This window comes from Neovison vison, chromosome 7 (genome assembly GCF_020171115.1).
Source record: "Neovison vison isolate M4711 chromosome 7, ASM_NN_V1, whole genome shotgun sequence".
NCBI classification, from domain to species: domain Eukaryota; kingdom Metazoa; phylum Chordata; class Mammalia; order Carnivora; family Mustelidae; genus Neogale; species Neogale vison.
The window spans coordinates 149947644-149970138 of record NC_058097.1 but is presented as its reverse complement, the minus strand read 5'-3'; the positions used below and the strand labels follow the sequence as shown (position 1 = coordinate 149970138).

Sequence of the window (22495 nt, the reverse complement as noted above, 5' to 3'; positions counted from 1 at the left end):
AGCTGGACAAGAGGCCTTTGTGTCTTCCAGGCGGAGGTCCCTAGGGGACTGAAGAGGCGGCTCTGCTACACAGGGCTGTGTGTCCGCTCTGCTCCCGCTCCTGGCAAGACTGTAGCCAGTATCCTTCTTGGGCCCATTCAGGGCCCCTCCTGGGGCCAGCAGCCAGGCCTCGATCAGCTGATGTGGAGCCCAGAAGGACCCAAGGAGGCCCTGGGCAAGCTCCTTGGCCACAGAAAGAGGCCTCCTCCACTCTGCACTTTTCTGACACCCACTATCCAAAGCTTCAAATGGATGAACGTTGTGATTGCCTCTGTCACAAGAAAAGAGGCCTGGGGAGGGACTGGAACTAGGGGTCAAGATCTCCCTGAGTTCAGTGCTAAAGCGATACTCCTGACACCTAGACCAGAATGAGAGAAGGGGGCACTCACTCATTCATTCATCCATTCAATGTTAGACAAATACTAAGCCACTCCTGGGAACACTGGCTCCAGCTGTAAGCCTTCCTCCTCCTTGCGCTTATAGTCTAGAAAAGGCACAGACATAGGGTCCCTGACCAAAGAAGGCCATCAGAGTGGGGTTGAAAGCAGAGAAGGGAATGCTGTGTGGAGTCTAAGAAGGCAGCTCAAAGGAAGCAGCTCAAGAGGTGAGATGAAAAAGCCAGATGTTCAGGAAATTTCTGGTGTCTATCAGGCCCAGTAAAGGGAGCATAGGTGAGACTCTCCCAGTAGCCCCTTCCTCTCTGGAACTGGAGAGACGCAGGACCCTGAAGGTATGTCCTCTCTAGGCAATGGGGACACCCTCCCTGGCCTCCACAAGCAAAGGAGGCGGGTTCTCAGCGTGGTGCTGGGAGCAGGTACCTGGCAGGACAGGGCGCGGGTTCGCTGAAAGGTCTCCCGGTGGGCAGCGGGACAGGAGCCACCCAGGTGCCCGAGAAACTTCGCAAATTTCATGTCTCTGAACACCTGCCCACATCTTGCGTGAGGAAGGCGGGAGGGGGCCTCCGTCCCGCCGGGCGCTAGGTCGGTCGCCACAGACCCCTGCCCGCTGCACGCGTATCGGCCCGGCGTCCCCGCGCGCGTGGCGCGGTGGTGTGGGTCCTGGCGGGAGGGGCGGTGCCAGGGTCCGTCCAGAGTCCGCCCCGCCCAGGCTTGAGCGGGCCTGGGCAGGGAGCTGGGCGGGGCGGGCGGGGCTCGAGGCACGTGGGGCCCGGTGGCGGCGGCGGGACGCCAGCGCGGGCACCGGAGCTGCGGCCGGGGCGCGGCGGGCTGCCGAGCGCCCCCGCGGAGCTCCCGGCCGGGCCGCCTGGAGGGATCGGAGGCGGGGAGAGGCCGGCAGGCGCGCCCGGGACGCGGGTGCTGCGCCCCTGGGCGCTGCGCGTGGCGGTCCGAGGGGCGCTGGGCTCCGCGCGGTGCGAGGGCTCCGGTGGGGCCGCAGTCGGACTCTGTCTCCACCCGCGCGTGCACCTCCGGGACTATGATCCGAATTCCCGGCGAGAGTGTATCGGCGTCTTTGGGAACGTCCGAGTATCAGCGGGTGAGTGCGTGCGCCCCGGCGGGTCGAGTAGCTGAACCTGTGGGACTTGTTTGTGTGTGTGCTCTGGTGTGAGCGCCCCGAGGCGCGGGCGACACCCGCGAGCCCCTGGAGGCCCGTTGCGCCCCCTCAACCCGGGGGCCACTGTGGGCGCCGGTCCCGCTGGGGCCTTGTAAAACTGAGGGTGGGGGTGGAAATGGGGGCTGGGGCAGTGGCCTGGAAGGACAGTTAAGCCGCTCTCAGGGGACTTCTAATCCGGAAGGGTCAGATTGAAGAAAGGCAGTGCCCCAGCTCCTCTCCCCAATTGTCGGTGGCAGGTTGCTGCCCGCCCCCCTTTCCCCAGGAGCCAGACCCAAGGGCCAGGCCCAGCTGTGGATTAAAACTGCCAGTTAGGGATCCGTGGGGGTGGTGGCCACTGTTCCTTTATGCATGGCATCCTCGTCAGCCTGAGGTGCCTGGTTTGTTTGGGGGCGCTAGGCTGGAAAAATGGGGAGCTTTTGAGGGCTAGGGTGAGGCCCTGGTGAAGTCTCAGTTATCTGTGTGTGGGAGTGGTTGGGAAGAAGATACTTGAAGCAGACAGGGCCCACAAAAGCTCTCTGGTGATTGAGACCTATATTCCAGTCCTGCTTGGCCACCCTGTGACCTTCTCTGAGCCTCAGTGGCCTCATCTGTGAAAGGGGATTAATAATACTATGGAACTTGAGGGCCATTGAGTTGCTGGTGTGTGGGTCATGTTGAGGTAACGGTGTCATCCTGGGTAGGCTCACTGCTTGGGGATCTGAGCGGGGTCAGTCCCTGGAGGGAACTTCCTGAAACCCTTATCTCCACTATTCTCTTTTCTGGGCTAACAAGACCCAGCCTTAACCCCTTAAGCTGGGACTCAAGGCCTCCACGAACTGCTCCTTGTCAACCTCTCCAGCCCCTTCTCCTGCCTGACCCATCATGCTCTAGTGATTGCATGTAGCACTGCCTGAAATGCCCTCCTAGCTTCATCTTCCTAGGTTGGAGAATTACCCAGCCTTGGGGCCCAGCTCAGATGTCCCCTTACTGGGGAAGCTTTCTTTCCTTGATCCCACAATTGGGTTGGAGCCTTTTTTGACTATTGCCAGTCCCAGTGCTGACCGCCCTGGTTCTACCTGGGGCTGTTATGGTCTCTGGCTCCTCCTTCCCTCTCCAGAGGTCTGGGGCCCCCTGGAGGGCATTCCTTTTTCTGCCAGCACCCTGTACAGGGCTGAGCTGAACTGCCAGAGCAGTCTCCGCCCCAGTCCCCTGCCCCTGTCCCCCGCCCCGCTGCCTGCAGCTTTCCTAGTGAAGGCATGCCTGCAGTGGAGCTCTGGGTCATCACAAAGAAGAGGCAACTAGAATCCATTCATGGAGGTAGGTGGCATGGGTTGTCAGAACAGTGTGTTCGGGGACACTACAGGACCCAGAGTGTGAGGGCTGAAAACTTCAATTTCATCTTGAAGGCCATAGGGAGCCATAAAAGGTTTGTGGACAGGGAAGATTCATGGTCAAAGCAGGATTTCAGAGAGATCTTTCCAGCTGCCGGGTGAAGAATGGATTGAGTAGTGCTATACAAGGAGGTCAGATAGAAACATCAGAACCACCCAGGCATTATTTATGCTCTGAGCCCTTGACCCCTGAGCCAAACACTTCCCTCAGGCCTTAGATGCTCCTGCTGAGGAGTCTGGGGATAATTAGGACTCTCCCTCCCCCAGTGGGACCTGCAACTAATCCCATCCCAGCTCTTCCCCCAACTTGCTGGCTGACCTTGGGGTAGTTCCTGCCCTTCCAGCCTTTTAAAGGGGGCCAGCACGGGTAAGGTCCTGTCAAGAGCATGTGCTCAGGGAGACCACGGGCCAGAAGAATTGTAAGCCTCCTCTTCTTCCGAGCCTTGGGCTGTCCTGGGTTCCGGCCAAAGGAGTTGGAAGATCACAGTGGGTGACCCTCATAAATGGTTGGTGGGCTTGGGCTGCAGAGTGAGGGTATGACTCCTCCCTCCCTCTGCTCTTCTTCTCCGGGATGCACAGGGCTCTGAGGTTCCTGGAGCCTCTAAGGACCAGTTAAAAGAATACAAGAAATCACCAAGGTGTCACAGGTGAGTGCTTTGATTTGGCTTCTTTCCTGGCTGTGGCCCTTAGGCCATGGTGCCCCTCTAGGTGTCAGTTTTGCCATCTGTAAATCGGACACGGTGATCCTTGCCTTCTCAAATGCAAGGTTGCTAAGACAGTTCTTCAGACAGTGGTTAGGAAAGGGTGTTGTAAGCGGTGGCGGACAGTGCACAGGGAGAAGTGTGATACTCAGAGACTTAAATGCATTTTGAAGTTACTAGAACATGGGTACAGTAACAAGGGGTTGTGCTAGTTATCAGAATTTTTAAATTTTTTATTATTTTTTAAAGATTTTATTTGTTTATTTGACAGAGAGAGATCACAAGTAGGCAGAGAGGCAGGCAGAGAGAGAGAGGAGAAAGCAGGTTCCCTGCTGAGCAGAGAGCCCGATGCAGGGCTCGATCCCAGGACCCTGAGACCATGACCCAAGCTGAAGGCAGAGGCTTTAACTCACTGAGCCACCCAGGCGCCCCATTATCAGAATTTTAACTACTGCCTTCCTCCCCCTGTGCCCCCCTCTGCAGAAAGAGCTTACTAGGAAATATTTATAAAAGTTCCTCGTTTTACCCTCTATCAACCCTATGAGGGAGAAATTATTACCCCCATTTTGCAGATGAGCAGAGAGAGATTCAGAGTTTCCTCCCCAAGATCACAGAGCCAAGGTGAAGCTAGGGCTTCTGGCTCCCTGATCCAACTTACTTCTCCCCGTTCAAGACAAAAGCTTCTGGAGCTTCTGGAGCAAGAAGGCCTGCTCCTCTGGGTTTCAGTCTGAAGGAAGTTTGAATCTTGCCCTGAACACGTGACTTGAGGTCTTGCTTGTGGCCTCATGGACCATGCCGCTCACAGGACCAGGGAAGCCCAGCTGATCCGGTGAGAAAAGATGGAGGCTCTCCTGGTGAAATCCTCTCCCTGAACTGTCTTCTGTGGGCCTGGCTGCTGTACTCTTTTGTCTGCACCTACCTCTTGGCTGCCTTTGGGTCCTCAGTCCTGGCCTTTTCCAGCCATCAGGTCCTGGTGGGGCGAGGCTGGCCGTGGGGCCTTCCCTGAGATCTGCAATGCTAACTCCCAAGATTAGCTGCAGGAAGAGGCCAGCCTGCTGTCTCTCCATCCGCATCAGGCAGCACAGGCTGGGCACAGAGCAGGTGCCGAGGACTGCTTGGGAGATGAAGGGCCATGTGGGAGTGAGCGTACGGAGGGGAGATGAGGGCCTTGCTCCATGGAGAGCTACAGTGGGCGCTTGAGCAGAGGACTTCCTCTACTCCCCTGTTATGGCATCTCCTAGGCCTGAGTATTTCCAGTCTGGGGTGAGTAGCTAGAGTCCCTGATGGGAGGGTGGGCATCCTGGGCCCTCCTGAGCTGCTACTTCCTCTACCGTGTCACCCTGGCACTGTGTTGACAGTGACAGTTGACAGTATCGCTATACTGCTTGGACCCTGGAGCATGGGAGGAGGACCTCTTTCAAGCTTGGGGCCCACATGACCCTCTATACTCCCCCTCCCTTGGGGGAGGGCTCCTGGTGTTGCTCTGGTTTCCTGGGGAGTGCCCAGTTTCCCCAGGCCCAGCTGTGGGAGCAAGAGTCTTGCTCTGGCTGTGCTGTGGGCTACCAAGGATGCTCCCCATCTCTCAGAGAATCCAGGGCCAAGAGACCTGCATCTCTCACTAGATTGTTAGATGTGTAGGCCCTTCCTACTCCTCTCCTCTCAAGGTCACTCTGTGTCCTTCCCTACTTAAGCCCTACCATGGCCCTCCATTGTCCTCAGGATCGAGGCCCAGCTTCTCAACCTGGTATTCAAGACTTTTCATGTGAGTCCCTCGGGTCCACGCACATGCTGTGCCGTCCACCCCAACATTCCGGCCTCACACGACCTCCTGGCTGCGCTAGCACACCCCTGAGTCTACGCACAGGCTCTTCCTTCGGCCTTCAGTGCCCTCCTCCTTTTGTTGTCCACCTGTCAAACTCGTCTTCTATTGTGTCCCAGCTCAAATGACCCCTCCTCTGGGCAGCCCCCACAGGCTGGTTAGCTCCATGGCTCCTGGGCTTCCCTTGCTTATGGTTTAGTCACCCGAGTGGACTTAGTCCACATCTGTGTCTTTCTCCCTGTTCAGACTGGAGCTCCTCACCAAGTCTGATCTGAGTCTAGGTCTGCACATGGGGACACTGGCAAGTGTTTGCTGAGACTCTGTGGCTCCAGGGACAGTGATCTGTGATTACATTGCTCTGAGAGTCCAGCCTCCTGTGGAAGGCTATCAGAAGCACTGAGTTAACAGACTTGAAGAAACACTTAGAGCCGGAGACTCTTGGAATTGGACTGTCAGAACCAGTGAAAGAATTATGAAAAAACTGAGAGTGAGACAGTCCCAGAATCACAGGCTTACTTGGACCCTGCTCTGTACTTGTGTCCTTTTTTTCTACGTTGGCTTTTCCAGTTCTCCCTTTTCCTCCCAAGCTGGATTCTTCCTGCTTCTCTCCAGACCTGATGACAGCCCCTTCCCAGAGCCTTCCCTGCCTACCTGGACTGTGACTTCTGCCCCTCTGAGTGGCTGGTTAACCAGGAGGGGTCCCTGCTGAGAAGGGTTCCTGTGTCTCTTTGCTAGATAGACACAGCCCCCACCCACATCAGGACAGAGCATGATTTGCTACCTGCACGGAACACCACTGACTCCCTTGTCTTATTCATTCCCCCCCGGAGCCATCTGGTAGAGTGGGGATTCTCCTCACCTGATCAATGAAGAACTGGAGGCTCAGAGAGGGGAATTGATTTGACCAAGATTGCACAGCATGGGTGGTTCTTTTTTTTTTTTTTAAATATTTTATTTATTTATTTGACAGAGATAGATTACAAGTAGGCAGAGAGGCAGTCAGAGAGAGGAGGAAGCAGGCTCCCTGCTGAGCAGAGAGCCCGATGCGGGGCTCAATCCCAGGACTCTGGGATCAGGACCTGAGCCGAAGGCAGAGGCTTTAACCCACTGAGCCACCCAGGCGCCTCAGCATGGGTGGTTCTAAACTGGAGCCTGAACCCAGGGTTCTTTCCTCTTGACCCTGGCTGAAGGCATCTGGGTGTGAGAGGCCAGGGTGGAGTCCAGGGTGTGGTTCTGGACAGGCTCAGGTTTAGCAGTGTGTCTCTAGAGCACTGGGCTGGGCCAGGCCATGCGGAGTCAGAGGAAGGACAGGTAGTTTGGAGCCCTGCTCAGGGCTGGGGCAGAGGGTGCTCAGCCCACACTGAATATAATTAGAACACCAGACCTTGAGGACAGCCCTTCCTCTTAAGAATTCTCAGTCTCCTGATCTGGAACAGGGGAGGCCAGCCTGGTTGGTCTGACACCCACACTCAGATATTCTCTCAGTGTGTGGTTCCCATGGCCAGAATTCTAGGGGCTTCCAAGAAGGAGAGAGCCCTCCAAAAGGGGCGGCCAAACCCCCGCGTCTCCTGGGGGAGGCTGCACAGGCTTCACACTGCAACAGCACCTGCAGATAACATCTGAGCTCACCCGCCCAGGCATTTCCCCAGATCAGCCCCAGTGCTTGTGGTGCAGGGAGCACACCAAGCAAAGCTGGGAGCTTGTTGGCCCTCCACCATGTGGAGGACACTTGGGAAGGGGTGCAGAATAACTTCCAAGATCCTTCATGTCCTCCTGGCCAGCCTTGCCTTCTCGGAGTCCCTCAAGCCACAGGGATGACTGTCAGTTCCGGAGAAACACTGTGTGATCTCTTGCTCTGACTTTTGCTCATTCTGCTCCTCTTCTCTTTCCACTCACCTGACTGCTCTCCATCTTCTGAAATGCAGGTCAGATGTCCCCTCCTCTAGAAAGCCTTCCATGACCACCCCACCCCCACTTCCCATTAGAGGCTCTCTTGGCCGCTTCAGGCCTAGTGCCTCTGCTTCCTTCTGCCTTGATCACCCTGGGTTGTCAGTTAGTGTTTCTGGGTCTCCTGCCACCCTCCCTCCACTTTCCACCTCAACAGTGAGCTCCTTGAGATCACAGAAGGGTCTGACCCACCTTGGATTCCCCAAGTGTCCTGCATGGGGACAGGCATAGATATGGCAATCTTTGTAAAGGGTGAGTGAATTAAGGAGTATATGGGGTCTACTTCCTGCCAGGGTGGGGGGTCCCCTGGACTGCCCTCCCTTCTGAGGATGGCCTTCAGGTGGGAAACTTGATCTATAGCCAGTGTGGCTGTGACCTTGCTACTCTGCCCTGATTTCTCTGGGTTTCCTGCTCGTCTTGTCTTCCTGGGATGTTCCCATCCTCCCTGCCTTCCCCACCTGCTGAAATTGTATCTTTTAAAATTATTTCATAAGATGAGTCTAAATCATCTCCTTTAACTATCTCAACAACCTTATGCCATGGGTGCTCTTTTTAGATTGTAAGATTGGGACTCTGGTCATGGAGCTGACACTTGTCCAGGTACCCTAGCTGGGAATGGCAGAACTGGGATTTCCCACCTGCCCATTGTCCTCCCCTGCCCCTCAGTGGTGGTCTGGGCCCAGGTCCTCTGTTTGCCCTCATAGCACCTCACTCCCAGCAGGGGTAGGGTGCAGGGGTTTCCAGAGTGGTCATGTCACACTCCCCTGCCAGGCTGGACAGGGCCAGCCAGGTAGGCGGGTGAGTGGGTAGTCCATTCATTCTGCAGCTGCCCTAGTGGAGAAGCGGGAATGTTGTTCAACCACCTTGGAAATTCCGTAGCCGGCCTGGAAACTGCCTCAGCCCCTCCTCGTGGCTTTGAGTTAAGTAGCCTGGGACTACAAGGAGAAGTCCAGGTGGGATAGAGGTGGAGGCAGGTTGGAGGGGGCAGTTAGTCTGCCCCTCACTCATTGGTGACTTTGGATGAGATCGTGGGCTGCCCTTTCTGGCCTTGGTTTGTTGTTGGTGGTGGTGTTTGGAATTGTGAAATGGGTACAGTAACCATCAGAGGTGTTTCACTCTGAGGAAATACCAGGAAGAGTAGTAGTTCTAGTACCTGGAGTTCTAGAACACTAGGGTGTTCCCTCTGGCAGACAACTGACCAGATAGGCAGAGTCATGGGGCTCAAAGAGGGCTGGTTGGGGAGTTTCCTGGAGCAGAGGATCTGGGCTGTGAAGGGTAAGAGGTAGTGATCAGGGGCACAGTTCCTAAAGTCAGGTCAAGGCTGCAATTGGCTAGCTTTGTTACCCTGGAGAGGTTAGTTAGCCTCTCTGAGCTTCTCCGGATTAAATGAGAGGCAGTCTACCTAATATGGATTGGTTACAGAGAAAACACTCCACTCATATTATGACATAAATGTTAGAAGATAAGGGACGGCCTTCTTTTTTTTTTTTTTTAAAGATTTTATTTATTTATTTGACAGAGAGAAATCACAAGTAGGCAGAGAGGCAGGCAGAGAGAGAGAGGGGGAAGCAGGCTCCCTGCTAAGCAGAGAGCCCGATGCGGGACTCGATCCCAGGACTCTGAGATCATGACCTGAGCCGAAGGCAGCGGCTTAACCCACTGAGCCACCCAGGCGCCCAGGGACGGCCTTCTTGAGCAAAGATAGGACCGGGTGGGATGGGAAGATGAGGCTGAAGGCAGAGAGACAGAGTTGTCCAGTGGGATGACCCGGGTGGGCTCAGCCAGAGAGCCTTGAATGCCAGTCTCAGGAGCTCGGTCATTAGCCTGAGGGCAATAGGGGAGCCATGGAAGGGTTTTAGTTCAACAGTATAGGGTCAGATTTGCATTTTTTGAAGAGCCAGTGACTACGGTGTGAAAGAGGGATTGTAGGGGGCAGGGTGGGGGCGAGGATGCCAGCAAGCGTGTGGGCTGATGCAGTGGTCTGGAGAAGAAACACAAGCCTGGGGCCGTGGGCTGGGCAAGAGAGGCCTGTCTGAGCTGTTGCACTGGTGGAACTAACAGGGCCTGGTGAGTGGGGGGGACACGCGGGTGGGAAGGAGCTACAGTGTGGAGGATATATTAGAGTTTTACAGCATGGAAGGACAGGTGGGAGAGATCCTTCTCTGAAATGGGAGGAAAGGCTTCAAGAAAGTGCTCTGCTCCACCTTGTCTGTTAAGTGAAGGCATCTCCTGAGGAGATGAGTGGGGTGGGAGGAGTAGGGGGAAAGGTGAAGCTCTTTCCTTGGTCGCTGGACTCCTCAGCGGGTTGGCAGATCACTAGGACGTTTCTCCGCACCACCCCTCCTGCCCTGTTCCCGCAGCCGGCTGTCTCCTCCTCTCTTCTTCCCACATCGGCGCCACCCGCCCCCCTTGCACTTTGCTTCCAGCCTGGGGACCTGGCTTTAGCTGTCTCAGACCAGCACCCCCTGCCCCCCATTGTAGGGAAATGGAGCAGATGGAAGAATGAAGGAGATGTCCTTCTCTCCTCTGATGAGCCTGAGGTTCTGGCGGATGCTGGGACTTGCACATCCAGAGGCGACCCTCCCCCAGGGAACCAGCCACCCCCCAATGAAACCTTGTGCCTGTTGTGTGCGAGGGCCTCGCAGACAAGACAAGAGATAAGAACCAGGGCCAGAATCCAGGAGGCCTGTGCCCCAGTCTTGGCTCTGTCCCTGGAGTATGGTGAGATCTGCTGTCAGAGACTCAGTTTCCTCCTCTGTCAAATAGGAGTTTGGTGCAGGTGATTTCTTTTTCTTTTCTTTTTTCTTTTTTTTTTAAAGATTTTATTTATTTATTTGACAGAGAGAGAGAGATCACAAGTAGGCAGAGAGACAGGCAGAGAGAGGGAGAGGGGGAAGCAGGCGCGGGGCTCGATCCCATGACCCTGTGATCATGAACTGAGCTGAAGGCAGAGGCTTAACCCACTGAGCCCCCAGGCGCTCCTGGTGCAGGTGATTTCTAAAGGCTCTTCCAGGCCCTGTCTAGGACACCGTGTGTGTGCGTGCATGTGCGCACGCATGCATGTGTGTGCTTGTGCTGTGCAGACATCTGAATGTGACTGTGTAAGTCTCTGGGTATCTGGCTATGCCCATGTGTGTTCATGTGTATTTATAACACCTATGGAGGAATGATTACAGGTGGGACAGGGAGGAGGAGGATTCCAGAAGAGGCCTAGCTTGAACAAATCTGTGTTGGCATGAGTATATGCCGAGTGTATACCAGGCAACTGTAGGGACTGAAGCACAGACCAGGATGGGAAGGGGGGGGCATTGGAGACGATGCTCAGCCCTGCAGGTTGTGAAAGGAAGACTTTCCCCAGCAGAGCCACACTCCTGTGAAAGGGGCTGCCAGGGGAGGGAGGCTGGGAGCAACCATCTCTGCACCACGTGAGCCAAGGGTAGATGGCTAGGGCTGTGGGTGGGCAGCGGGCTCTCCTACTGGGACAAGTACACCAGAGCCTGCCTCTTCTGGACTGACGTTAGAGCATCAGAAGTGGGCCTGGGAGGGCTCTGACCAGGTGATTTCCTGCAGCCAGCAAACCAGGAGCACCTGCTATTTCCAGTTCCACAGAGCCCACAGCATGGCTGCTCTGAGAAATGCTAGAAGCTGGGTGCAGTCCCAGGCCTTGGGACCTGTTTTTCCTGTTTCCCAAAGAATCCCCTGCGTCCTGATCCAGGCTTGTGTATTCATGAGTGAGGAACCTGAGCAGGCACTGAGCATCCTGATGGAGTGCAGGTGCTGGTCAGGTATGGGCGTGCTGGGAGGTTGGGAGGGCCTCCCTGGCTGGGAGGCCCGTGCAGCTTCACTCGTGTGCGTGTATATGCTGAGCAGGGTTCAGTTGAGAGGGATCCCTACCCTGCTCCCTCATCCCAGACTGTGATGAGCTCAGGTTTCAGAGCCAGAGAGCCCTGGTATCAAGCCCATTTTCTCCCATTCCTAGCAGTGTGACCTTGAACGAGTAGCTCAACCTCTGTGGCAGCATCTGCTGAGGAGTAAGGTTGGGGGGTGAAATGAAGATGCTGCATGGAAGCTGTTCAGCCCAGGTTTGGCCCCTACAAAATGAGGGGTTGTGGGTAAGGGGGTACCAGGACCAGGATCTCCTGATCCAGGCTGACCCCATGACCTGCACCAGGGATGAGCAAGATGAAAGAATGTGTTTGGCTCAGACAGCTGACGCACCTCCAGAATGCCTGGGTCCAGTTCCCCTCCCCCTGGCATTTTCCTGGCCTGGCCGGAGAATGGCAGGCCTCCTGAAATTGAGAGGCAGTCCAGATGCCTGCCTAGGGCAGGAGGAGGACTAGGCCTCAGGTGGTCTGGTCCCCAGGAGGCCAGCGAGGGTAGGCAGCTGAGAAATCTGTGTCAGGGCCACTCTGGGAGGCCCTCAGAGGGATAAGGGAAAGAAGAGCCACTGTCGTAAGGCTCAGCCTCCCCTGGACCCCTGTATCCTTTTGTGCTTGCTTCATTCATTCATTCACTCGTTCTCTCATTCATGTCATACCTGCTCTGGATCAGGCCTCTTCCTGGGTGATTGGGACAGAGAAAAGAATCAGATGGACGCAGCCTTCTAGGAGCACCTGGAATGTGTTGGGGTAGAGGGTGGAAAGACAGATTGCCAACAGGGTGTGAGGAACGTCGGGGGTGGTGGAGGGTCAGAGCTTCAGAGACGAGGTGACATTTGAGAAGAGCCTGGAGGGGTGAGCAGGATGGGGTACAGTGCAAGTGGGTTCTGGGAGGGCTTTCCAGGTGGAAAGAACAGCTTAATCAAAGGTAGGGAAGCCTGGCAGGGCACTTACAAGGCAGGACCAGCCAGAACTGGGCACAGAGGGGCTGGCAAGTGGTATTAGACAAAGTTAGGTGGGAGCTGGGGGTGAGACCCCGAGGGGATTGGGGGTAAGGAGAGGCAGAGAGGAGGGCCAAGGGAGAGGGCTGGGGATTTGGCTATCTTCATAAGCAGGAGCTGGGGGGCCAGGCAGTGGAGGGACAGGGCAGGCAGGTTCATTCTGGATGGAGGCCATGGCAATGGAGTCCCCAGCTGGCCTGAGTGGGTGGAGACCAGGATGTCTTAAAACAGGTGGAAAGGGCAGTTTCCTTGGTTCATGAGAGACTTAGGGAAGTCCCCACCCATCTCACTAGCATCAGAAATTCCACCTTTAGTGATTAGCCAGAAAACTTCTGTGTAGAGATACTGTAGTTTGGGGTGGGTGGGGGTGGTTGGTGGGGGAGAGGGCCCTGACCCAGAGGAGAGACAGGCCAGACCTCAGCATGGTCATATCTGACAAGGAGTGCCTCTCTCCCCATACCTGCTCCTCCTCCCCACCCCTGAGCCAGGCATCCCACCAGCCTCCCTCTCCTGCCCCTACCCTCCCCAAACTCCCTCTGGGCTAGTTTCTCCCCTCTCAGCATCCCCAGGCCTGCCCCCAGCCTGGGCCTTAACGTCCCTCCCCTAGCCAACCACACCCCGCTGTTGCACAGCCTTCAGTGAAGACCTGTCTCTCCTCCTCTGGTGACCTGAGAGGGCTTCCCGAAGATTCAGGAGAAGGCCACTGTACCAGAGCGAGGAGCAGAGTTCTCTCCTGAGAATAGGCAGGAGCCACAGAGGGTTTCAAGCAAAGGAATGACTTTGTCTTTACAAAGACTCCTCTGGATTGGGGGGAACCGAGGCTAGAGAGGCAGGGAGGGTGAAGGCAGCATGGGCAGTGTGGAGCAGGGGTGGGATACAGGAAATGCTTTGATGCCAGGTCCTGAGTCAGGCTCTAGGCCAGAGGGGTCCCAGCAGGCCAGCCCTAACCAGAGGTCCCCCTGGTGGGGGTGCTGCCCCTACTCAGTTTGGCATCACGTAACCTCCCTGTCTCCTCATCCTGGGTCAGCCCTGCCTCCTCGAGGAGGAACCTGCATCTCTGAGAGGTACACACTCCCTTTTTCCTGTTTACGCATTTGCTGACAACAGGAGACACATAAAATTCTGGGGTTGGGGGTATGGGGCATGGGCAGAGAAGGGAAACTGAGGGAACAATGTGTCTTTCAGCCCCCTAATCTCAACCTCAGGGGGCCTGAACTATTGTTTCTAGGCTGGGCAGGAAGCTAAGAGGCCTAAGAGAGTGGGTGTTACCGGCCCTACAGAATCCTCAAGTCCCAGCCTCTCAGGACCTCAGGTTCCAAAAGGAAGGGAATTGTACAGCCCCAGACTCCTAGGATAGGGAGAATTCACATGTCATCTCCTCTCTCTGTCCTCCCAGACACACCCACCCACAGGACACAAGCCTTTCCGCAGACTCTGCTAGAAGAGCCTTTTACCCCCCAAACAGGGAGTTCACTACCTCCTTCCTGTGACCCCTTCCATTGTGGGGTGGACCTGGATAGGAAATGCAGGCATCCCTAGCTCTGTGACCTAGGCCAAATTATTTTAATGATCTGTATCTTAGACTTTCCTATTTTTTTATAGGAAGAAACTGTCTATGGTTTTAATTTTTTTTTTAGGATTTTATGTATTAGAGAGAGAGTTCATAAGCAGTGGGGAGGGTTAGAGAGAGAAGCAGACTTCCTGATGAGCAGGGAGCTGCTTGATGTGGGGCTTGATCCCAGGACCTAGGATCATGACCTGAGCCAAAGGCAGAGGCTTAACTGACTGAGCCACCCAGAAGCCCCCAAAGGAAAGAACTTTCTAATGCTTCTAGGAAAGTAGGGACTACACACTGGCCAGAAACGCTTCAGCAGGCAGTGGATACTGGGTGTGGGCCAAGCAGCCATCCTTAGAGACCCTTTTCTGTGAATCTGAGATGGCACTGCGGTGGGACCCCCATCTCCTCAGATTCTAGAGCTCAGGGTCCTCGATCTAGAACTCTGTGCTCCTGAGGTTCTAGAGCAGGGTGGCCAAACTTTTTTTAAGGCCAGGTGGTAGTTTTTTAGGCTTTCGGAAACATACAGTCTTTGTCACGGCCGTTCAACTCTTCATAAATAGATGGGTATGACTGTGTTCCAGTCAAGTTTTTGTTTTGTTTTGTTTTCAGAAACAGACTGGTAAGCTGCCTCTGGCCCTCCGGATGTAGTTTGCCTATCCCTGTCCTGAAGTTTTAGAGGTATGTGGCCCTGATACTCATGGAGCTCACACATTCTCGAAGTTCTTGGGTTCCACAGTTCTGGGCCCTCTGGGTCGGGGAGAGAGCCAGGTCAGATGGCTACAGAGGCCTGGAACCTGATTAGGCAGATCTAAACCAAGGGGCTCTGTGGGTGCGCGGAGTCCTTCATGGCCCCCATCGGGTGGGTGTGTCAGGGCCCCGGTCATGACCCTGACTGCTCTTCTCTCTCCCCGCCCCCACCCCCGCCATCCCCCTCCCTCTCAGGGCGATGGCCACAGGCCTGGGCCGCTGGAACAGCACCGCCAATGACTCCTGGGAAGGGGACGAGCTGGGCTACAAGTGCCGTTTCAATGAGGACTTCAAGTACGTGCTGCTGCCCGTGTCCTATGGCGTGGTGTGCGTGCTGGGGCTGTGTCTGAACGCCGCGGCGCTCTACATCTTCCTGTGCCGCCTCAAGACCTGGAACGCGTCCACCACGTACATGTTCCACCTGGCTGTGTGCGATGCGCTCTACGCCGCATCCCTGCCGCTGCTGGTCTACTACTACGCGCGCGGCGACCACTGGCCCTTCAGCACGGTGCTGTGCAAGCTCGTGCGCTTCCTCTTCTACACCAACCTGTACTGTAGCATCCTCTTCCTCACGTGCATCAGCCTGCACCGCTGCCTGGGGGTCCTGCGGCCGCTGCGCTCGCTGCGCTGGGGTCGCGCGCGCTACGCCCGTCGGGTGGCGGCCGCCGTGTGGGTGCTGGTGCTGGCCTGCCAGTCCCCCGTGCTCTACTTCGTCACCACCAGCGCGCGTGGTGACCGCATCACCTGCCACGACACGTCCGCGCCCGAGCTCTTCGGCCAGTTCGTGGCCTACAGCTCCGTGATGCTGGGGCTGCTCTTCGCCGTGCCGTTCGCAACCATCCTGGTGTGCTACGTGCTCATGGCTCGGCGGCTGCTGAAGCCGGCCTATGGGACGTCGGGAGGCCTGCCGCGGGCCAAGCGCAAGTCGGTGCGCACCATCGCGGTGGTGCTGGCCGTCTTCGCGCTCTGCTTCCTGCCCTTCCACGTCACGCGCACTCTCTACTACTCCTTCCGCTCACTGGACCTCAGCTGCCACACCCTCAATGCAGTCAACATGGCCTACAAGATCACGCGACCGCTTGCCAGTGCCAACAGTTGCCTGGACCCTGTGCTCTACTTCCTGGCCGGGCAGAGGCTCGTGCGCTTTGCCCGAGATGCCAAGCCGCCCACCGACCCCACTCCGGTGGCCCCAGCTCGCCGCAGAGTGGGCCTGCGCAGGTCGGACAGGACTGACATCAAGAGGACCAGAGAGGTATCGACCAGCAGTGAGGACTCTAGGCGGACAGAGTCGACACCAGCTGGTGGTGAGAACACTAAGGACATCCGGCTTTAGGACCTGAGCCCCTCAGGCCTGTGCAAGTTCATATGGGGGCTGGGGCTGTAGGGACTAGGACTTCTGCAGATGCGATATTCTCCCTAGATAGGGCCCCATTAGTGACTCATGCCTGATGGTCAAGGGAGCCATGACCTCAGTGCTCTGTCATTTGGCAGGGGCTCAGAATGCTGTCTGTGGCCCAGAGATCTCAACAGTCTCTAGGATGCCTGTCACAATTTGTGTGTGTGAGTTGGGGAATAGGGCTTCAAGAAAGGCAAGGGTAAGGCCCCTGGCCTGGCTCCCACACAGATAGCTGGCCATGCCTGCCAGGTCAGGTCAAGGCTTGATCAAAGCCTGATCAAGTCAAATGGAGAACCGGGCCCAGAGGGGAAAGCGACTTACCAAGGTCACAGTCTGGGCCTGAGCCACCTAGGAGGGGCAGGGTTACAGGCTGACCAAAGGACCCTGGTAAGGCGCCAGGACTGAGCCAGAGCTTCCTGCAGAGGGGTCTAGGGCAGGTCTGGATGGTTCTTTCCTCTGAGGAGGAGCCCCATCCTGAGTGATGAACGAAACGTCAGGGAACTGATGTCAGAAACCCAGCTGGAGGCTCCCCTGGGCTGGGAGCCAGTTTGAGGCTGTAACTTGTACTGAAGTGGTTGTTACTTACTGCGTTGTGCCCTGTTGTGTGGTTTGAGGATGACAATACAGCCTAAGAAGCTCTCACCAGCCACATTGGGGTCCTTTCTCCAGCCTGTACTCCTCTGCCACCTGCCCTCCCATTAGCTGCCTCAGCAGACAGGAGTCAGGTGGGGTCCTGTCCTTGGGATCCCCCCACTTTAGGGCTCAATGGCTATGACCAGTCATGTGCTGCTAAATGCTAAACCATCTAACTGGTTCTCCAGGGGGTGAGGGGAGCCCCTTATTTGTAGCCTTGCCAACAGCAGTGGTGCAGATACTCCTGCCTTGGCCAGTTTCAGACTACTAATGTGACATCAACCTCCTTTCACAGTTCCTGCGAATGCAACACTTGGCTCTTGCAAGCAGAGCCAAGAGGCTCCAGCACACCCAAGATAACGCTGCGTGGTTGGGGCTGTGGACCACTGGGTCAGAGAGACTGCCTGGGCTCTCTGACCCAGTGGGGGACACACCTGGGCTGTAGCTTCTGAGAAAAGCAGTTTATCAGAGAAGAACATCCAGGTGCAGGGTGCATCTTGGGCAAAGACATGGGGACAGGAAAGCAGGGTATGCAGGAACTGGAAGCAGGCCGGGCAGCCAGTGCCTAGGCTTACGGCAGGAATGAGGCTGGGATTGGATCACGAGGATAGCAAGACAGGGCTCCCTCCTTGCTTTTCCCTGAGGTTTCCTTAGCACAGGCGCTAAGTATGGGAGAGATTCATTTCTCTTCCTGTCCATTCCTCTGTCTCTTGGGAAAATCCAGCTATGTGGCGTAATAGTTTGTGCTTAGCCTGGGTCAGGGCTTAGGGTGAGGGAGATCTTTCTCACCTGTGACAGATTCTGGGTCCACCCGGCACTACTGTGGAGATTTATAGAACTCAGATGAACAGGGCCCAGCTCAGCTTTAGGACAGGGGTAGGGCAAAGCTGACAGGACTCACTCTTAATCTCAAATGTAAAGACTCCCTCCCTCCCTCGGGGACACCCCTTCAGCCCATTCTGCCTGAGAGAGGATTCTTTTCTCACCCAAATTCTGCCTCCCTCTTATGACTTCTTCACCCTTCCCACTCTACTGTGTCAGAACAGAGCACCCTCTCCTCAAGAGTTTGAGTCCAGCTCCACAGCTCCCTGATGCAGCAGGGACCCATCAAAAGCCAGGATCCAGAAAAATTATTCTGGATTGCAGTGGTGGTGATGTGCTCAAAGTAGTGTGAAATGCTCACCTCCCACATTCTAGGTCCTATACTTCTGTTAATGTGACCGGAGACCCTGTGAGCTTTTTTGTGACTATTTTTTGCAGACTGTCCTTGAGCCTTTCCTGCAGGCCCAAGCCTGTCTCTTTCCTACCAGCTGCTGCTCAGGCTGAACCCCATCCTAGTTATAGGAACCCCATACCCAGGTAAGATTACACCTAAGAGTGTAAATGCTGGGCTCTGATTCCCTTGGTCCTGCTTAGACCCAGAGGCAAGAGGTTGTACACCATGATTCTGGGGGCTCCTGAGTGTGCATCTGTGGTTGGGGGTAGGCCCAAGTACCCTTAGTCCCCATTCTTTCATGTTCTGCCATCTACTCCTCAAGTGGCTGTCCTGGAGACCCTGAGAACCCAGGGCCCTACAGCACATGGAGCCAACACTATGACCTAGCCCCAGGAGGTCTTCCTTGAACCAGCACATTCTCAGCGCAAAGGACCTGGGAAAGGAGGGTCTTACTCACCATCTAATCCAGTGTCAGACACTGTGGTGGGGGCTGTGCAGAGAGACTCTAAGGAACCAGGGTCAGGCCCAGGGTTCCACCCCTGTACCCCAATAAGACTGTCTGACCCCTCGATGTGGACGTCTGTCCTTGCTGCTCAGTGCTTAGACCATCCACCTAGTGGGTGAGGTTCTGACCCCTGCCTTGTGCTATTTTCAGCTGGAGTGAGAGCAGGATTTTCCACTCCCAGCCCCTGACTATTGTCCATTAGTGACGTGGGGGGACCTGCCTGCTCTCAAAATATCTCCTCTTACTCACTGGGCCTCCCTGCTCCCTCCCAACTACCCCACCTCCTTGCCCTGACATCACTTCCTGGGGCTGTTGACTCTTGAAGGCCACTGTGAAAGGGCATAGTCACCTGATGGGGACCCTGGGGATTATCCAGCCCAGCAGTAGACTTGAGAGGGGTGGGGCCTGGCCCAAGGTCACTCAGCCGGTCAGCATGGAGCTGGATGTGTGCCAGCAGCTCAGGCTGTTGCTGCTGCTCTGCTCCCTTTAGTTCAGGTCCATGCCTTAGTGGGATTCCTGTCATCACCTGCTGCCCTAGCACCTTCCCCTCCCCCCACCACATGGAGCTGGTGGGTGGAGCTGTGGCACTGAAGCTCTGAGGCCTGGGTCATAGAAGAGAAGGGGAGCAGTGGGCAGGGAGGTAAAGGTCCGCTGTCCTCCCTGCAGAGGCTAGTCTCGGTGAGCTTGGTGCATCTAGGACAGGGGCCCTGGCATGTGAGGGATCTCTGCCCCAGGCGGGGGTTGGGCAGGTATCCCAGGGCTCAAGAGGGAGGTCAGGCCCCCAGAGCTACCCCTCTGTCACCACCCTGTCACAGCAGACTTGAGCTCTTCTGTTCCGAGTCGAGCTCATGAGGAAGGATACTCCTGTATTAACTCAACGTCCCAGGCACCTCTCATCGCTCTAATTTATTCTTCCCCATGACTGTGTGAAATAGACATTATCATCCCCATTTAGCAGAGGAGGAGACAGGCCATGAGATGTGAGGACTTGCTCCAGGTTATACAGGCAGCCAGGGATGAGTCAGGGTGGAATCCAGGTCCATCGGATAGATTAGTTCCCTTTCCGGCATCCCAGGCTGCTTGCAGTCCCTGCTGGGCAGGAGGGTGTGTAATCAGCCCTCCCTGGGATTCGAGCTGGAAGGGGCATTGTAGTGGGGGTGGGGAGCCTTTACCACTGCTGCCCCAGTGGGGTCTCTACGTCTTGCAGCTGTGGCGCCTCCAGCAAGTTACTGAATCTTGCCGGGGCTCCGTTTTCTCATTTCTGAAAGGACATACTCCCTCCCACACTGGGCATTGGATCGATAACGCATGAAACACTTCGAACAGTCCCAGGCACTGGGTAAGCATTTCCATGGCTGGCACAGTGCCAAGGTGAGGCCAGGCAAAGCGGCTGGACCCTGCCCTCGTGGAGTTGACATAACAGTGTAGAACCATGCTAGGATGCATTATTGGAGGAGAGGAATGTCCAGCCAGTGAGCCACAGTGGGCCTCCCGTGACCAGCGCTTCCCAGGATGGAGCAGCAGGAAAGCAGGTCTACCCTGGGGTAAGGTGTGGGAACTCCCTCTGTCCTGCTTGGCACTAGGTGGCCCTCAGGTCCATGGGCCTGCGTGTGTGTGTAGAACCTTGTTGCCAGGCTGTGAGAGGGCAGCATGCGGAGGCAAGAGGGGGAGGAGGAGGGAGGGCGTTGATAACCAAATTCTGGAGCCAGCCCCTGTGGTTCAGAGTGCTCCCACTCGCCATGGCAACAGGCTTAGCCATTTCTCCCTAAGTGATGGTTGCCATTATGGGGTGCTGTTACAACTACTTCGTTCAACCAAGACCCTGGAGACCCAGACCAGCTGGGAGCTGGGCCAGAGCAAGCAACAGATGGGCAACTCTGCTGTGTGGCTGGAGGCTAGCTGCCTGCCCTCTCTGGGCCATCCGGAGATTGGATCCCTTGCCTCCCAAGTCCCAGTTCTCCTGCCTCAGGGCATCAGCCACCTTGCTCTTCAGCAAAGGCACAACTAACAGTTGCTCCCCCAGGCATTCTCCCAACCCCCTGGGCTCTCAGTTCTGAGGGCTAGAGTTGGCAGCAATTCTCCCCTGGCATCAAGTGACAGGAAAAGCGACTCCATGGGCACTCCATGGGAACTTGGAGCAGAGCTGGTCCACTGTTTAATGGCCCTGCCCCTTGCAGATGGAGGGTGAGAGAAGTGTTTGCCTTGCCAAGTGGTATGTGCAAGTGGGTGGGGGGAGATGAACTCCAGAAGCCAGCCTCTCCTCCTCTCCCCTGTGCACCAGATGTCTTGGGGAATCCCTTCTCCTCTCTGGGCCTCAGTTTCCCCATCTGCCATGCAGCTTGGCTCTGCCCAGCTGCTCTTCCTCCAGTACAGGCTTCCTGAGCTTACCTCCATCTTGGCTCCTGTTCAGCCAGGTGTCCAGTCTCAGCCCTGTCCCAGCAGGAACAATGGATGGGGCTGGGCCAGTCAGTCATGGCCCCAGACTCAGTCCCCAAGGGCTTACCCTGGACTATTTTCAGCTGTTGGAGATGGAGTCAGAAAAGGGTTTTCCATTCCCAGCACAATGGCTGCCCTGGACCATTGTCCAGCAGTGACCAGGAGATCTGCCTGCCCAAAAATATCTTCCCTGCCCCTACTCCCTGGGTGTCCCCACCTCGACATGGCTTCCCTGTTAGCTCCCAAAGGCTGTTGTGAAGCAGCACATGAGTCCCCTGAAAGGCAGGACTGGTTGGAATCAGTTTTCCCTCCTGGCAGGGACCCCAGGGATGGTTTGGCTGCTTAGAGGGACAAGAGGCCCAGAGAGAGCTGTGCCTTGCCTAAGGTCACACAGCAGTCAGCGTGGAGACTAGATGCTGCCCTCATCAGCACCAGGCTGTGCCTTCTGAGAGCTCACCTTGGAGGAGCACAGGTGGGCTTGCTGGAAAGAGGCCTGGGGGAGGTGGGTGGAAGGGGATGTGTCTTGGGAACCTGGAGCACCTGATTCAATCCTCTTTTTACCAAATGTGGCTTTAGCTTGCACTGAATCCGGGCTTACCAAGTTGTGGCTCTGGGGAAAGGAGGAGTTGGGGCAAGGCAGGAGGAGTAATGCTCTGTCCCAGCTTGGCTATCACCAGCTCTGTGAGCACAAATTCGATTTCTTTGTCTGCAAAATGGAACTGTTAATACTTCTTTTTCCAGTTTGCTGAACAGTGAGAATGCAGGCAGGCACAAACACAGCTCTTTTATTTTCCTATCAGTCCTGCCTACCCAATGTCTAATTTCCCTTTCCCATCCATAAACTGTTTATATGGTAAACTCCAAATAGTTGAGTCACTTGTAACAAAGTTCACTCCAGCTGAAGGTTCCAATCCCTACTTAATTTAATGCCCACCCCTCCTCTTCCCCAATGCCTCCTCACCCCTCCTTTGGGTCCCTCTCTCCTCTGGGTATTGGGCAAGATGGGGAAGAGGAAGGGGACCAGTGTGTCTTCCCCAGGACAGCCACAGCCCTTTCTTGCTGTCCTTGCTTCTCTGGCTATGACCACATGTCCATCAGTGCCTCTCTGTGTGGAGCCCTCCAAAAGCCAGCCCACACCTTTGTAAAGAATCTCTTCGTTGACCCAGTCTGAGTGTGCCCCATCTTCCTTGCTGAGACCCTTGGCTCCTATGCCCCAGTCTCCTGAGTGACTTTTCTAGAGCTCCCCTCACCTGGCTTGGTTGACAGCTCACAACAGCAGGGATGTTTTCAAGGTCACTGAGCCCAGTGCTCAGCCTGTGGAATCAGCATGGAGGGTGGTAGAGAGCTGAGGTAATAAACTCAGAGAAAGTGTCTGACCCCAATTGTTTTCGTGTTTCTGTCGAAAGTAGGGTATTTTACCCACTGTGTATCTTCAGATTTATGTCCTGGAGCCAAATTCCAAATCAGCAGCCACATGAAAAGTCCCACCTCATTGTGGGATTAAACTGTTAGACCAGCCTTTGTGACCAAAGCAACTGCAAAATGCGGAGGAGGACATTCAAAGCCTACTGCATGGTCACCACGCAGCCCGTGCTAATGCGTGTATGTGTGCGTTCGTGTGTGTGTGTTTGTGCCTGTGTTGAGTTGTCACATCTGTGTTCTAGGGAGAGTGCTGGG

General features: G+C 55.7%; 1 protein-coding gene across 4 annotated transcripts; it reads left to right on the top strand.

Moving 5' to 3' along the window:
- The first annotated feature begins 1347 nt into the window (after nt 1-1347).
- P2RY2 (purinergic receptor P2Y2) lies at nt 1348-22194 on the top strand. Of its 4 annotated transcripts, XM_044258590.1 has the most exons (5): nt 1348-1533; nt 3561-3628; nt 4356-4511; nt 14495-14563; nt 14828-22194. In XM_044258590.1, the coding sequence occupies exon 5, from the start codon at nt 14832-14834 to the stop codon at nt 15963-15965; it is 1134 nt and encodes a 377-aa protein (XP_044114525.1). In that variant the 5' UTR covers nt 1348-1533; nt 3561-3628; nt 4356-4511; nt 14495-14563; nt 14828-14831; the 3' UTR covers nt 15966-22194. The 4 variants fall into 4 exon arrangements, with proteins under 4 accessions (XP_044114525.1, XP_044114524.1, XP_044114527.1 ...); XM_044258589.1 differs by lacking the exon at nt 4356-4511; XM_044258591.1 differs by lacking the exons at nt 1348-1533; nt 4356-4511 and adding an exon at nt 2857-2907.
- Nucleotides 22195-22495: the final 301 nt, after the last annotated feature.

Bases quoted from the DNA above. Each gene is read 5' to 3' on its own strand.
- P2RY2 (XM_044258592.1), top strand. From the start codon at position 14,832: ATGGCCACAGGCCTGGGCCGCTGGAACAGCACCGCCAATGACTCCTGG.